The sequence below is a fragment of the Liolophura sinensis genome, chromosome 10 (assembly GCF_032854445.1).
Source record: "Liolophura sinensis isolate JHLJ2023 chromosome 10, CUHK_Ljap_v2, whole genome shotgun sequence".
Classification (NCBI taxonomy): domain Eukaryota; kingdom Metazoa; phylum Mollusca; class Polyplacophora; order Chitonida; family Chitonidae; genus Liolophura; species Liolophura sinensis.
This window is the reverse complement of record NC_088304.1, coordinates 24,967,702-24,984,357: the sequence shown is the minus strand read 5'-3', so window position 1 is coordinate 24,984,357 and position 16,656 is coordinate 24,967,702. Positions and strand designations below refer to the sequence as shown.

Genomic DNA, 16,656 nt, shown 5'->3' with positions numbered 1-16,656 from the left:
TTTGAATGGCTACAAGCAGGTGGAAAATCAACAAAATATATCTCTACTTTTCATGAATCAAAAGGTTGACAAAGCTACAAAAACATGTGGCAGGTCTGTAAACATTCAGATGTTATATAGGGAATAAAGATTCCAGTGGTTTCCAGTAACACTTCATAAGATTTGTGAGTATCTCAACAGTTCAACAGCCAGACAATCCAAAGCATTCTTCAACATTACACTTAAACTTATACATTTGTGAGGTAACCAAGAAAAGCTTTGTAGGACAAATGACCCTCCTACAGCAAGTGATTTTAGAAATACATTAGCATATGGATCCAATAGGAACAGGTCAGCTTGACTCTATCTCATCCTAGTCCTGAGAGCCTCACGCTACAGTACTCTGTTATGCATAGCTTACACCTAATGTCTGCCTGACTTCACCTATGTAAATAGCCTCTGTCTCCTGACCTTCCTTGTACAGAAGCATGACAGACTCCACCTCATCCTGGTCCTGATGGCCTCACCCTAATTTGTAATGATGAGATTACACCTAATGTCTGCCTGACTTTACCTATGTGAATAGCCTCTGTCTCCTGACCGTACTTGTCCAGGAGCATGACAGACTCCACCTCATCCTGGTCCTGATAGCCTCACCCTACTTTGTAATGCTTAGCTTACACCTAATGTCTGCCTGAATTTACCTATGTAAATAGCCTCTGTCTCCTGACCTTCCTTGTACAATAGCAAGACAGACTCCACCTCATCCTGGTCCTGATGGCCTCACCCTACTTTGTAATGCTTAGCTTACAACTAATGTCTGCCTGACTTTTACCTATGTGAATAGCCTCTGTCTCCTGACCGTCCTTGTACAGAAGCATGACAGACTCCACCTCATCCTGGTCCTGATGGCCTCACCCTAATTTGTAATGATGAGATTACACCTAATGTCTGCCTGACTTTACCTATGTGAATAGCCTCTGTCTCCTGACCGTCCTTGTACAGGAGCATGACAGACTCCACCTCATCCTGGTCCTGATGGCCTCACCCTACTTTGTAATGATGAGATTACACCTAATGTCTGCCTGACTTTACCTATTTGAATAGCCTCTGTCTCCTGATCGTACTTTCTCCTGATAGGAGCATGATAGACTCCATCTTATCCTGGGCCCACTTTCACATTTTACAAAGTGGTGTACAACATTTTTTTATTGTACACTTGTCGTGTGATATTTTGTGCATTACTATTACCGTACCATTGTCCTATGCGTGCGATTATTGTCCATGTACGACATCTTTGTGAAACTGAGCCCTTGTCTAGATAGTCTCACTCTAATTTTTAATGATGAGTTTACACCTGATGTCTGCCTGACTTTACCTATGTGAATAGCCTCAGCCTCCTGACCATCCTTGTACAGGAGCATGACAGACTCCACCTCATCCTGGTCCAGATAGCCTGACCCATCATTGTCCCACTTCTCAAACAGGTCGTTAATCATAAGCTTTCTCTTGGCAGAGATGGCTTCCTGGCGGGCCTGTTCAGAGGAGAATGTCAAATAAAACACAAATGAAAAGGTATATGTATATAAGGGTGACATTCATCAGACAGCAAATCGCAGAAGACACCAAAACTTGACAAGGAAAGGTAACAGAGACATGTTTTCATAAAACTTTGGTTTAACTATTTTGGAAAATTTTCCTCAAGAGAATGTCACATTAGGACTGGTCTGTAGTCTGAATTTCAAGGGTTTTTCATGCCCAGCAAAAAGAAATCCTAATTTTTGAGGTTTTCAAGGCTTTGTATGAACCCCACTACAAGAAATCCAAGGTAGCTCAATGGATAGAGTTTATGTACATTGCCCATATCCCACCTATGATAACACGCCACAAAGGTAAGCTAAATAAACTTTGAAAACTGCCATCAACCCACCTTGACAAGTCTTTTCAGTTTCTCCTCCTCTGTTTCCATATACTGCTCCTTCAGATACTTAGTGAGAAGCTCAAAGAGATCCTTCGGAGGTCGCTCGTTGAGGAAAGTTTCGGTCAGCTGGACGAACTGGGAAACATTCAGGGAGCACTCGTCAAATGCAGAGGCCTGTGACTGGCTGCAGGATGTGATGCTCAGGCCTGCAGGACAAAGACAAACAAAACTTTGAGCTTGGGTTCATGGAAAATTTACTAAAGAGTAAATCATGTCAAACTACTTGTGATTCCAGTTCTGACCAATCACCTGCAAATTTTTGTCACAACATTTGCATTATTTATAATAATTTGCATATATATATAATGCAAAAGCAATTGATTTCTATTTAAAAGCACCATGTTTGAAGAAGTTTGTGTAGTCAGAATCTTTAGAAGGGTTGAATATATTTTAACCTTGCCGTCATTGGATCTGCGGCTCATCATTCGTGTCATAAATGAAACCATTTTTTGAGAACAGTGTGAGAAACTTACCAGTTTCTCTCGTTCATACACCGTTCCATCAGCAAATGACACACTACCAGCACCTGTGTTTGACTGAGATGGCTTGGCATCCTCATCTACCCCCTCCTCAACGGCCTCAGGGATGGAATCAGGAACGTGTACACTCCCCGCCAGAGCCCCATGAGCATGGCTGGAGTGGACCGTAGCGTCAAACAGACTCGCCTTTCTTTTCTGCATCATTTGTGGTGCCACAGCTTCTGTTGCTGGAACAGGTAATCCTTCAAAATTTACAAACTATCCTTAAACCTCAGATGCTTTGTGGACTGACTGATTGATTGATTGTTTGGTGTTGAGCATCAAGCTCAAGAATTTTCTCCTGATATGATGACAACCAAATTTATTGGGGGGAGGAAACCAGAATGCCCAGAGTAAGATTTGATGTTTTGGTAAAACACATGTACACTAGAATCAAATCATAATTTATATACTAGTAGTGTAAAATATTTATACATTTTACCTGTATAATCATGAAAGAGTATGATTTTTTAAATTTATGAAAATACATTTTGCATTTTTTACATCATTTTTTTAATCACTCCATAAATTATTATAAGTTGTCTCTAGATAAATTAATTTAAAACATCAAACAAAGGAAGTGAACATTTGTTTATCTTTACACAACACAGATACAAAACAAAGAAACGGGAGGAATAATTCCATAAAAAGTATATCCAAAAAACACTCAAGATGCTATAACAATGCAAACAAGGCATCTGTTCAACTCAAGAGTCCTGAGCTGTACTCTGGGATGAAATGTATAAATTCTCAATCTTACTCTCACAAGCGCTTTCTGCGTTTTCAGCGACATCCACATTCTCTGTAAGGGTTGTCTCCCTTCCTCCAGACCCAACAATTAGCTCATTAGAAACAACAGTCGAGTCTTCAGTAACTACATCTGTGTCATCAGCACTAGGGTCTGTCTCTATTTTAGTGTCTGTAGTGGGATCTTTGTCTTCAGCAGCTTCTGGGTCATTGTCAACTTTAGACTCTTTGTTCTCACTGGGTTCCTTATTTAAATTAGGTTCTTTGTTCTTGCTAGGGTTCTTTGTTCTTGCTAGGTTCTTTATCACCTGAAATAGGTTCCTTGTCTTCACTAGGTTCCTTAGAATCTGAATTGGGATCTTTTATCTTCACTATGATCCTTATCAACTAAATCGGGTTCTTTGTCTTCACAAGGTTCTTTATCAGCTGGAATAGGTTCTTCATCAACTACATCAGGCTCCTTGTCTTTACTAACTTCATTCTCTACACTGGGTGTTTCATCTTCAGACTCATTATCTACTACAGATTCTTTGTTTTCACCAAGCTCCTTCTCCGTCACTCCATTTTTCTGTGCATTTGTAACTTCAGCGATGCATCGTTTTCATTGTCTTTCAGGTCAATCTGGTCAGTGTCCGAGCCTATAACGGTCTCAACTTTTGCCTCTGGCTTTTCATCCATTTCATCATTTTGCTGAGGAGGAGTAAAGTGATTTTCTGCTGCAACCGCATCCTCTTTTGCCTCATCAGCAGATTGTTGTTTAGTTTCAGGCAGAGATGCAACTACAACAACCATGGGTTAGTAAGACATAACAACACCAGCAACAACAACATTCAACAACAGCCAATTATGGTAACCATGGCAACAAAAAGAAAATTAACAGCAGCCAAATATGGTAACATGGCAACAACAAGCAAATTAACAGCAGCCAAAACACAACCTTTAATAACTTGAATAGGACTGAACTACAAAAACTATTAGGCTGAAAATACTGTGTGTGAACAACTTTAACCATTGCAAACAATGCTCAAAACTGAAATAAAACTGATACAATGTTGAGATACTGTCATGGAAGCAAATCTGTAAAATATATAAGTTTCTCGTTGTTTCACATTGATTTGCAGCTGGAATTTGTTTCTCTGATGAATTTCATGCAACCGGATCATAACACAAATATAATCACAAAAATGGAAAACAAACTTATTGAAAGCAAAGAAGGTGACTTACCATTATCCCCCAGGGGAGCTTGTGTGGTAGCTGTTGATGACTCAGCTGTTTTCTTTGTTTCTTCTTTGATCTGCATAGTCAGAGAAAATTGAAAAAAATGGAGCAACAAATGAGGCTGGTGAGGATTACAAGGTAGAATTTACCTTCACTGTTTAAATAATACACATACACTACAAGCCAGGCTAAAAGTTTTCTCAGATATCACGGCAGTGTGTTAGCTACTGGCCTAGTTTGTCGGTAGTGTACCTATATCTTGATAATAGCTGATGGAATAATAATGGAATGCTACAAGTGTGTTGGTGGTGAGCTAGCGACATTAGACACCATATCCACAGACCATAGTAGTAACTCTACACCTATGGCAGATAATAGCTGATGGAATAATAATGGAATGCTAGAAGTCTGCTACAAGTGTGCTACATGTGTGCTAGTGGGGAGCAAGTGGCATTAGACACCATATCCACAGACCATAGCAGTAACTCTACACCTCTGGCAGATAATAGCTGATGGAATAATAATGGAATGCTACAAGTGTGCTACAAGTGTGCCAGTGGTGAACTCGTGGCATTAGACACCATATCCACAGACCATAGCAGTAACTCTACACCTCTGGCAGATAATAGCTGATGGAATAATAATGGAATGCTAGAAGTCTGCTACAAGTGTGCTAGTGGTGAACTAGTAGCATTAGACACCATATCCACAAACCATAGCAGTAACGCTACACTTGCTGACTTTTGGGAACATTGGAAGAAAGGTGTGCTAACAACCTTCACCACTGAGACGCCACAGGGGTGTCATTTGTCAATTCAAGGGACATTGTCAAAGGGTATGATGTAAGGGTTGTACTCGAATCCACATCAGCGTGTAGCCTAGGGCAGGGTTTTCACATCAGCTGATACAATTGTGTAGGTGCATAAAGGTCAGTGTGGAGAATCGGGAGTGAAAATCTTGTTCATGAACTGTGACCTCGTGTTAAAATTTGGCATTCGAAACATCGTTCTTGCGTCTCACCTTATCACTCTCCTGTGTCTCCATGGAATCATCACACTCCTCCTCGGAATATCCCTCCTCTGCTTCCTCAACCTCCACAACAGGCCCTACAAATAGCACAACCTCTGTCAATATTAGAAGCCATTAACAATCAGGCAAACATCAGATGTGTACACTGATGTGCTCCTCCAAAATAATTATAAGATAAATCTATATTGATATATCATAACATACACACATTTTGAAATAGTTTTCAAGGAGTTCTTTTCAAGGTAGCTCTCAAATTTTGAAGAAAAATGGCATACAGAACTAAAGGGCAAAACTCTCTCACATTTCACAAACTCAGTATACAAAACCGATTAAATAATAGTAAAAACAGTCTCATTGATTTTGACTGACATAGCATTCCTCTAAACTAGTTTAATACGGTCAGTTCATCCAAACATGGAAATTTCTTCTGTTATATTAACATGAGAAATACTGTAAACCATAGTGATGGCATAAAATATCAAATTGAAACATAAAATTAAGATTTAATATAAAATCAAGCACAAAAATGTTTTGAGACTTAGAACTTTAAAATCTTTTCATTACATACATAAAATACTAGATGAGAAAGTTTTCAGAGCCTTGATTTGCAGCAGTATTGAAAATGTGAGAGAGGAACAGAGAGAAAAAAAATTGTCTGTCTACATGCAGATTGCTATATTTGAGCAATGTAAATAGTGCATGAGGTCAGATTTGATTGTTTTCTACTCAGATGCATTTCTTATTCCCTCATGTTTGCTATAATTGCGAACGAATAAACAGATGCAATAAAAAAACAAACATCAATATGTTATGCTATTTGCTAGTGCCAACCTAGAAATGCCACAGAATCATGGTCAACATAGCTATGAAGTTTTTCTTGCCTCTCCCGAAAACACCCTGATGGTTTGTCTCAAGTACAGCTAGCTCCTTCCACTTGAACAATCAAAAGTAAAACGAGAACAAAAAGTGCGGCGAATATCTATAGGGCTTTGATATAAAAGACTCACATCGACGAGGATTCTGCAGTTTGTTTTTATGAGGCTCTCTCGCGCCGTCCCAAAACTGTTCAAACAGCTGTAAGACACGATGTCTGTCCAACAGCCCGATCTGCAAATACAAGCGCAACTGTCAATAAAATGTACACTGTCAACGCTTAATGTTAGAGCTTTATACCTGCGACGTGTGTTTGCTGCAAAATGTGTGGCCTCAAACCTACCTAGGTCGTAACAACTTTACATCTCAACTGCATGTACAGCATGCATTTTATTACAAACTAGTTTTCAAATAGATACACTGTAATTGTACTACATACATGTTTGTTTTTAAGGTGTGTATGTATTTTAACGTCTTTCTGAGTGTAATACATACTGCAAAGGCATTAAACTGATAGTTTACATAAAGCACAAAATTAATTTAAACAACTATGTTTTATGAAAATTATATGTTTAATATCTGTAATATCAAAGCTAATTATTGCAATTTGAAACTTCAAATTCTGACACACACTTCTTTTTATTACTTAAAAACATTAACCTGATTGTTTTTTGGGTTTTTTTTGCGTACAGCCCAAAGGTATTCACTCATGGAAATTATTAGTAGCTTTACTGATAATGAGGCTTTCATTTCAGACCTTTGTATGCATGAATGTACGCATGGGGTTTAACGTCATACTTAACAATTGTTCAGTGATATGATGGCAAGGAGTCATTAGGTGTGTGTACATATGATGTGTCTTCTTGTGGAAGTATCTGGTCCATGCCGCCACTGAAGTATCATGCCAAAGACACCAAGCTTGACACCCCCACACAGTCACGTTATACTGACACAGGGGCAACCAGTCCTGTTTCCTTGCTCCAATCTCTCAGTGCTGAGTGCCATGCGAGGCAGCAACAAGTACCATTTTCTTTAAATCTTCAGCATGATGTGACCCAGGTTTGATTCTGGGTCTCCCAACTTTGAGATGGACGATCTACCCATTCAGCCACTGAAGCAGTCCAGATCTTTGTAAAACTGACAGATATGGATAATCTTATCATATATACATCCTACAGCATCCTTGTCTCAAGAGTTAAACATCCAACTCATGGAGTTTTTTTCTGCTGTATTACAAGGTATGTCATTATAAGTCGATCACTTCACAACTCACAAGATGACATAATTGCAAACAGATCATCTTACCTCATTGTGAGTCCAAGGTTTCAACTACAGAAATCAAAACTTAATGTATTTCAGTAACCTAAAAGTTCCACTATGGCAATGTTACGTGGATTCCTTTTTTCTGATTCTGGGCTTTCCAGTCAGTTTGCAAAAATGTTATAAGATTTGCTTGGTAACTAAGATGATATTCTACTAGGAGATTGCTAGTTTCAGCGCCAAAACTTACATTTCATGTCCTTTATTTGTTTTAAAAATGCATTTTTTCGAATGGTTTTAGATCAAATAAAGTAATTTTTGTTTAAATCATGAACTAATGTGTATATTTTATTTATTCACTTCAAACCTACTAAAAGTAACATATGGAGACAATACTGAGCACACCTGAATACTTAATTAACCAACAATGCTTGCAACAAATAAAGCCACCATGCACCGAGATTGAGGTCTTATCTTAGCAATGCCTAAACCACGGCAACCAGCATTATGGTGAGAGGTAACCGTGCAGAGCCCGGAGGAAAACCACAACCATCTGAAAGTTGCTAACATACCATCCCACATACAACTGGACAGAAAGCCAGCAAGAGCCGGAGTTATAGTGCTGCTCCAGTCCATGGGTGGAAGGGAAACTGGGTGGAAATACTGAAGTGGTGCAAATACGGAAATGGGTGGAAGGGAAATGGGGTAGAATACTGAAACGGGTGGAAGGGAAACTGGGTGGAAATACTGAAATGGGTGGAAGGGAAACTGGGTGGAAATACTGAAGTGGGTGGAAATACTGAAATGGGTGGAAGGGAAATGGGGTAGAATACTGAAATGGGTGAAAGGGAAACTGGGTGGAAATACTGAAATGGGTGGAAGGGAAACTGGGTGGAAATACTGAAGTGGGTGGAAGGGAAACTGGGTGGAAATACTGAAGTGGGTGGAAAGGAAATTGGGTGGAAATACTGAAATGATGATGTATATCCCATGGAACAAACACCATGGTTCCAGAGGATTTACGATGAATAACACCATTTAATCACTATAACTGAAGAATCCTCAAAAACAAAAGCTGATTCCGTGAAATTTTTCTGGTGTGACATGATAGCATTTCTTATATGACACTGAAGTAGGCTGTGATGTCGAGTATGGCAATGCTGGAATGACGCTGACAGTGTTTTGAAAGTACAAATCTGTGGCTACATGTTGGCTATGGGTGACGCCAACTATTCATGCATGGCTTAGCACCAAAAGTGGAAAGGACAGAAAATGCTTGTCCTCCAAAACATACAATAACAGGTTAATACACTGACATTTTTGTACAATTTAGAAAAGCACACGATATAAATCTTTATCATTTTGCCTTGTCTTTACACTGGTGTAGCCCTTTAACATCTTACAGTGACTGTAAGAGCCAGTCACAATCTCGCTAGTTTAATGTCTCATTTTGTTTTGAAAAATCCCAAAACTGTCCGTGTGGTTTCAGATATACATACAGTTTTAAACTTCAAAATTAAATTAAAAAAGTGAAAATTAAATGTCATATACAGAAACTAAACGACCCCCAAAACAGGCAAAGTGAATCTTACCCCACTGTGATCACACGAGTTGAACAGGTTGGTGAGGATGATCCTCCTTTCTTCCTGATTCACTGCATCCCTGTACGCTGTCGCGCAGCGCCTCAGATGATTCAAAAACTGATCAAATATGTCTGTTGGCATATCAGCTGTGAAATGCTGCATGTACTGCAAAAACGCACATTTCAGAAAATTTTGTCAATTTCAAGTACAGTACCAGATCCACTGATTGATGTAGTTATTTGAACTTTTTTCTTACCATGTTAAAGACTATTTCCTTCACTATTCTATTTTAGTACATTTCTATGACCACTTTTTGAGTAGCAATATCCCACAATTCTCCTGCATTCACTGTAATAGACAAGCGGAAAAAAAATGGAAAAATAAGGGAACAAACCATCATGTGTATTACAGGTAAACATGTGTGTATTCATAAAACTGGGCATCTTGCTTTGATCAACACAGTTTCTCTTAGCTGTGTTTCATTATGCAGTGGTCATACAAATCAATGATAAACTATAGAAAGCATTGCCATCAATGCACTCGTATCCTGGGAACAGCCAGGCCATTTAGCTTGGGTGTTAAAACATGAAAAAATGAACACCCTCTCTTTGCCAAACCCCTGCGACACAATAATTTTACAGCTGATTGAGTTGTCTACCTTTGAGAACTCTTTGATGTTAACTTTGATGCCCGTCTCATCTGTTTTCTCCAGAGGTTGGCTGAACTGGGCAGCTGACCTCAGCTCTTCAGGGTAGGAGGAGATGACCTCTTGGAATGACCTCAATGCACTTTGTACCTGCAATCATTGATAAACATTCATACTGATAAAGGCAGCTTTAATTATCAATTTGTTGATTCGCATGACCCATTTTGTAAACAGGGCTCACTTTCCCAAAAAGTTTGTACATCAAATGTCCTGTACTTTATCTGTAAGTAATGTTATCAGAGTAAAGCCAGCCAGAGCTAAGATTCAACCAAGATTTTGACCTCACCGGTTGGTTCAGAACTGAGGAAAAGGCTTGAAAACATCAGAATCTACCACTCTGGTTTGAGTGAGTTAGTGAGTGCTTGGGATTTAACGACATACTTAACAATTTTTGAGTCATATAATGACGAAGGAATCCTTAGAGTGCATGTAATGTGCCTCCTTGTTGCAGGTCGGGTTTCCATCGCTCTTTTATCTAGAGCGGCTTCACTGAGAAGACTTACAGAAGGCCAGTAAGCCGCCCTGCCCGATACGGGTCAACCAGTCGTTGCACTACCCCCTTCATGTTGAACGCCAAGCGAGGAAGTTAAACTTCCTCTTTTAAAGTCTTAGGTGTGACTTAACCCAGGATTGACCCTGGATCTCCCATTCCCAAAGCGGATACTTTATCGACTGTGCTATCGGGGCCGGTGCCTGAGTTGATCCAGTGTGTATCAATTAAAGCATGGCAACACACCTGTACTTTTTTTTCTTGAAAACAGTTTGTTTCATGGTGCATTTAGTGAAAGCATTCACATTTAGAGGCAAATTAATACGTCATGAAATGTTACTGCTCATGACGAAAGAGACACTTTTCTAGGAAGATACCATGCTCCTTTCTAAACCAACCTCAGAAGACTTTTCTAAGATCAAGTCTTAGAAAATCCCAGAATAAGGCAATGTGTGACATCGTCATGGATAATCGTTTACGCCTTTTGAATGAAATTTCCTGTCCAGCAATTAGTGAGTATTAAATAGCAAAACTCTGATGAGGCCCACAATATGGTAAGAACTGGCCACCATAGAATATCCAAAGTTACCAGTGCGTCCTGATCTGACATGTGTTGGTATGTTGTTTTAATTATTTGCCTTGATAAACCTGTACGTACGTACTCTACCTATACATGCCTAGGTGTTTTGTGTGCTTAACAGTCATATTCAGCTACTCATTTGACACACCGTTTTTGAGTTACGCTATTACAACAACAAAATAATGTCCCATTGCAAACTGATGCTGCCACTTTACGGCAAAGCAGGCCTACTTGCCTGTTGAGTTTAAATCAAAATACCAGCTCAAGCCTGGCCAATAAGATAATCCAGAAGATCAGTCTAATCCAGTTTAATTAGTTTTCTGTATTCTGTATATCATCTCATGATAAAATTATCACACTGGTCCTGCCAAGCTGTAAAGCGACGACATCATGTCACAAAGGGATGTTACTCTGTTTTCATAATGTTGTGTAGTGATTTATTTCACCAATTACACTTTAAAGGAGTAAAAATGATGCCAAAATCAGATGAAAGAGCGTCAAAACTTATTTGCAAATATGATCTTTAATATTTGTTTGGATTTTTTTTTCAAAAGAAAAGTGTTTTTGAAAATATTTTTGTATGATGGGTATTTGGCACCAACTTTTGGTATTTATCATTATTGCATAATAAATAATAAATCTAAATTCTAATAAATTTATTTGAATGTAAATTTGTTGTTTATATCGACACATATGCATTTAACCTAAATTATGATAATATTTAGGAACATATTAAAAATATAAATATGATCCAAATTGAGGTTTAATACATTTGTTAGCTGAAAAGAACAAATTCTAGTGCAAAAATATTTATTTAACATGTCTTACCTCCTGATTTATGACATTATTAAACAAAGGCTATAAATATCAAGAGGTAGTCCCAAATATCCACCATAAAAAAATTGTTTTCAAATGCCTTTTTCTCTTTAAGGAAATATCGGAAAAAATGTTGAAGACCATATTTAGGAATAACTTTTCACACTCTTTCATCTGAACTTTATGTCATTTTTATGTTTTCGCCACCTTTAAAATAACACATGCACATGACAACACACAGTGACGGGACAATTAAGGTGTGGTTATACCAGTGTAAGTTCCAGCCGTCCATCAATACTATCTGTCCAGTCCACAAACTGGCTCATGAAGATGTTCATGCGACGCACACGCTCGGCCTGCTTCATCTTCTCCAGTTTGTCTCGCTCCTCTTGTCGCCTTTTCACATCAGCTTTGATACGAGCGAGCCTGTTATGAAAAAAAAAAATACATTAGGATTCCTAAATAAAATATCTTATAAACAAGAAAAAAGAAAACAAAGTTGAAACAATTCCAATATATAATGTACATAAATCACACAATTTCACTCCAGAATGCTTCCTTTTTGGTATTGGAAGTCAATATTATCACACAATTGTGTTAATAAAACAACACTGATGAAGTTGTCAAAATGTTTTATGTCCCAAAATTAATATTTCAAACTTTGACTGCAGTGAGAAATGCTCCCAGATTATCAACTTGGGTTTCCTCTGGGACCTACCCAGTTTCCTACCACCATTGTAGCTTGTTGTACACTGCAGAAAACAGAAAGGACGCATGTTGTGCCTACACACACGACACTTCCGAACTTTTGGGCACTTGTTTGTCAGCGATATGATCAATAATTTTGTTTAAAAAAAAAAATTGGGATCCTGGCTTCAATGCTTTAATTTAGGCCAATGAAAGTATCTGAGAGCCTGTCATGTATATATTTATTTATTTCTGTGTCATGACAAACAACACAAATGGCCCCACAAGTGCTAAGGTGCCAAGAACAGTGAGAGAGGCCGGTGGGAATCTAATATATTTTTTGACTATTTTTGGCTGACTTATTCATTTAATCAATGTTTAGAGGCCTACACGTTATGTCATAAAAGTGACCCATTTTGCCAGCCATATTATTTTCCTTGCAAGTTATATCACTGAACATCTTTGCACATGTACATTCTGTTTTCCTTGTAACTGGTCAATAAAACTTATTTGCACTTCAAATCAAATTCCTGCATTGTGCAGCTACATGTACAGCAGTACACAGGAAGGTAACATTCAAGATTGACAGTCTACCAGTACATAATGATAGGCCTAAGGCATAATGTATGTTAACAATACTAATTAACACTCTAACATGCAAATATTAAAGTAGTTACATAGACTGTATTTTAGTTATTGTAAAAACAAAATCTGACCAAAGAATCATAAAATATTTCTAATGTTACTGAGACCTACATTTTTTCCAGCACGTTCCAGTATATAAAGCTAATTTTTAAAGATAATTACTTCTGGCAATGTTCAAATTATTACCTGTACTGTAATCAAGCAGACTCACCTGTTATCTTCCATCTTGAACAATTCCTTCCTTAGTTGCTCTGACACTTCTCTCAAGCCCCTCACATAGGGAGAGGCCTCACTGAAATTACTGTATGTTGGATTGTTTCTCATTAGATACTTGGCCAAGAAGTTAATGGGGTTGAAGTTTGGTTCAACTTCGTCTTTCTCTGCAAGGCCTCTCTTATCCACTTCATTAAGCAATTTTTCACAGCCTAAGATCAGAGTAGGTAACACCTTGTCTACCAAATAAGCTCTGACATCAACGTCAGCCTCATTTTCCTTCAACCATTCCTTGGCCAAAACTTCCACTGGAATTTTGCGAGCCATTTTCCTGGCATTATCTTTGTCTAGCTTGTCATGTTCTTTTTTCTGTTGGCGCATTTCCATTAGTTTTCCCATCATGCACTGTTCATGGAGACGCCTCCAGCGACGACCGGCGCTTCTGACACTAGCTAGCCCCGGGGACTCGGTAGTGCGGCTTTCCCGAGACGCGACTTTACTCCCTGAGCCAGAAGACAGAGGAGAGGCTGAGGGTACCATCGTCAGCCTCTTCAGAGCCTCGGATGTCCCAGGAGCTGTGCGTGGGGGACTAGGCAATACAGCCTCCATGGTTTTTTCTATTCACACAGACTGATTAGCAAGTGGTATTACACATTAATGTCCAGTGTCCAAATAGCTGAAGGTACATCCAGCTGTCACCCTGTCCACAGACAAAAAAAAAAAAAAAATAATAATAATTATCCTGATTCATCACTGTATGTTCAATTTATACTAAAACTTTTTTTGAAAAATCTTGTTTGGCGAGAGTGAAACATGAACATCTACTACTTTGGGAAATCAAACTACAATATACTTTGGTTGGAAGTTCATATAAAGAGATTAATTGTAATATACTTCCTATGTGCTTAGATTAGTTTTCTTTCTGCCATATTTAAAGGTATGCTATGTCACGTTTTCCAATTTCCTTTCTTCTTACCATGGTAAAATCTTAATTATGTAGTTAAATAAAAAGGCTCAGAAGTACAGAATCACATACCTTTCAATTTCATGTATAACAAATACAAAGAGATTTTAGGTGTATAGTGTTATAAGGATGATTTCTCCTAAGAAAATGGTACTTGAATGAATTAATTACCATTACAAGATTGTATGCGATAACAAGAATGGGGGATGTTAAGATCTGCAATGAATTGACCAGTTATAGATTCGTGAAGAGTTGATTCACAATGTTCATCGACGTGAATGGTGGGGTCTCAGACTAATGGTGGGGTTTCTGACTGAAGGTTGGGCAGCCAAGATTAAGGGCATATCCAAATATTTCTCAACCTATTGTACATGTAATAGTCAGTGTACTCAGACTAGCGAATATGCAAATATAGATAATGGTATTATGTGGAATTGTGCATTTTTAATGTACGTTATTACATCCAAAAGCGAAAACTTATTTTTGTAGTTCATAAAAATGTATATCCACCGTGAGGCCATTCACCGAAATTATTGGTTAAGTTAATTTTCTTGGGCTTTCGTTAAGACTAGGTTTATCCTTTGTTAGTCAATGGGCCACTTCTCTAATATTCATTGTGAAGTCAGAACATTTTTGAAAAATTAAAAACATGCATCAAGAAATATATCTGCAGTTAGACCATTTGTAAAAGTGGTGACCCGCCGCTGATGCATGCAAAATCAGACTTGAGAACAACAACAACATGCGGGCGTTAGAATTTCAGCAAAAGTGAAATAGTGTTCCACTGAAAAAGCCTAACAAACTATCCAGGTGTTGAAAACCTAATTTAACTCACCTAACAGTTAGTCGGGCACGTTGTCATTTGTAAACACGGTGTGATACACTCACAAACAACATGACTGTTCTCGCCTTGCCTTCTATGGCTTTGAAGCGCTACCCGTTGACTTCCGTTGCTAAGGACGCAACGTGCACCTGCGAACCTTTTTCATTTCCGCCTTGTCAAAACGCATGCGCCATTAGAACCATAACATGGAGGGGAGGGCTTGAGAGATGGGAATGTCACACGGGCGATATAAGTGGAATTCTGATTTTCCTAGAGAAATTGATCATCCGTCGGGTGTCTGAGGGTGAGGGGAGATTTGAAGGATGGCTCTGGTGACCGTACAACGGTCCCCAAGTCCGAGCAACAGCCCCGAACACGCCGAGTCGGTGAGTCAAGTTGGGCGCAATTTCTCGTTTTGTTTTCTTTCACCAGCAGATGTGTTCACTGTTCATTTCACACGAAGGCGATAACTCCTTAGTCTTGTGTATTTGCCACCCCCTGCGGAGGCTACATTTTACCCCACAAATGTTACCGCCTTGAGTGAGGCACCCAGAGAGAGGTCAATCCATCAATCCAACCACGATAAGCTCTCCAAATTTGATTTTTCTGCTGAAGTTTCACACTCTTAAGTAAACACAAGCAAACATCAGTGGTTTACGAACATTTCATTCATTTTCCTGGACATACATTCAACATGGCAGACTGGGCTCTCTTTACTTCCAAGCTAAGATAGATTTCCTTAGACCTTGTAGAGAAGTGTCTGAGTTTTACAACTGTCTGATTTTCAAGAAAATATTATTGCATTATATGAGAACCTCAAAGAGCACATATTTTTTTAAATAATTCAGTACAATGACACAAGTGTGTTCTTAATGTTCTGTAGTAACAAGACAAAATTTTTTGTTCTCAGAAAAAGCACAATAGACATGCAGCGGTAAATTTTTAGAATAATATCTTAAATTTTGTTAGTCTCCACATAGAGTTCATAAATGGTATCTGGTATCTTGCCAGACCAGAGACACAATGTACATTCTGTTAAATTTTGGGTAAAATGAGAAATTCCATTTTTTTTTTTTTATAAAGAAGATATTGTCAGTGTTGTGATATCAGTGGGAATACATGTACATGTCAGTTGAAATGGCACTTGTCCCATGTAAGCATTCATTATCAAGCTCATATTTTCAGAAGGGTGGGTAATAGAAGAGAATTAATGAATGATTATGGCTAAACATGCCACACTGTCAATTTTTTTAGCCGCATCATGGTGATAATAGAAGAGAACTTTCTCTTGTGTGGTCCATAATTCAGATAGACTGACATATTTTAAGAGTAGACCATGTTTAGGGTGTAGCACAGATACCAGCCTTTCTGGGAATTTAACTTTTAAAATCATGTACATGTAGGTACATTTTTTTATCTTCTAAAATAGCTTTCCACCTTGAATTAAACTGCAGTGGTTGGGTTGTTTAAACGATCCCTTGAACATTGCCAATGCTCATAATAATATAGTCAACCACCAAGCAGGTACTTGTAAGTTGCGTGAC

At 38.4% G+C, this 16,656-nt stretch overlaps 2 protein-coding genes across 3 annotated transcripts in view; one reads left to right on the top strand and one right to left on the bottom strand.

The window, feature by feature from the left end:
• LOC135477019 (EF-hand calcium-binding domain-containing protein 5-like) overlaps positions 1-15,238 on the bottom strand; it is a 26,968-nt gene extending 11,730 nt beyond the window's left edge. Inside the window, exons 1-12 of the mRNA XM_064757167.1 lie at positions 15,125-15,238; positions 13,324-14,025; positions 12,050-12,206; positions 9,847-9,984; positions 9,198-9,353; positions 6,480-6,579; positions 5,464-5,549; positions 4,450-4,519; positions 2,434-2,666; positions 2,203-2,209; positions 1,910-2,106; positions 1,358-1,514 (exon numbers count right to left, since the gene is read on the bottom strand). Coding sequence (XP_064613237.1) covers positions 1,358-1,514; positions 1,910-2,106; positions 2,203-2,209; positions 2,434-2,666; positions 4,450-4,519; positions 5,464-5,549; positions 6,480-6,579; positions 9,198-9,353; positions 9,847-9,984; positions 12,050-12,206; positions 13,324-13,934 — 1,912 coding nt within the window. The 5' untranslated portion in view covers positions 13,935-14,025; positions 15,125-15,238. The remainder of the gene's footprint in view (positions 1-1,357; positions 1,515-1,909; positions 2,107-2,202; positions 2,210-2,433; positions 2,667-4,449; positions 4,520-5,463; positions 5,550-6,479; positions 6,580-9,197; positions 9,354-9,846; positions 9,985-12,049; positions 12,207-13,323; positions 14,026-15,124) is intronic.
• Positions 15,239-15,317: 79 nt separating this feature from the next.
• The window catches only part of LOC135476839 (protein phosphatase Slingshot homolog 1-like), a 78,295-nt gene continuing 76,956 nt past the window's right edge, over positions 15,318-16,656 (top strand). For both annotated transcript variants that reach the window (XM_064756979.1, XM_064756976.1), the window contains exon 1: positions 15,318-15,498. In XM_064756979.1, the coding sequence (XP_064613049.1) occupies positions 15,436-15,498 (63 nt within the window). In that variant the 5' untranslated portion in view covers positions 15,318-15,435. The remainder of the gene's footprint in view (positions 15,499-16,656) is intronic.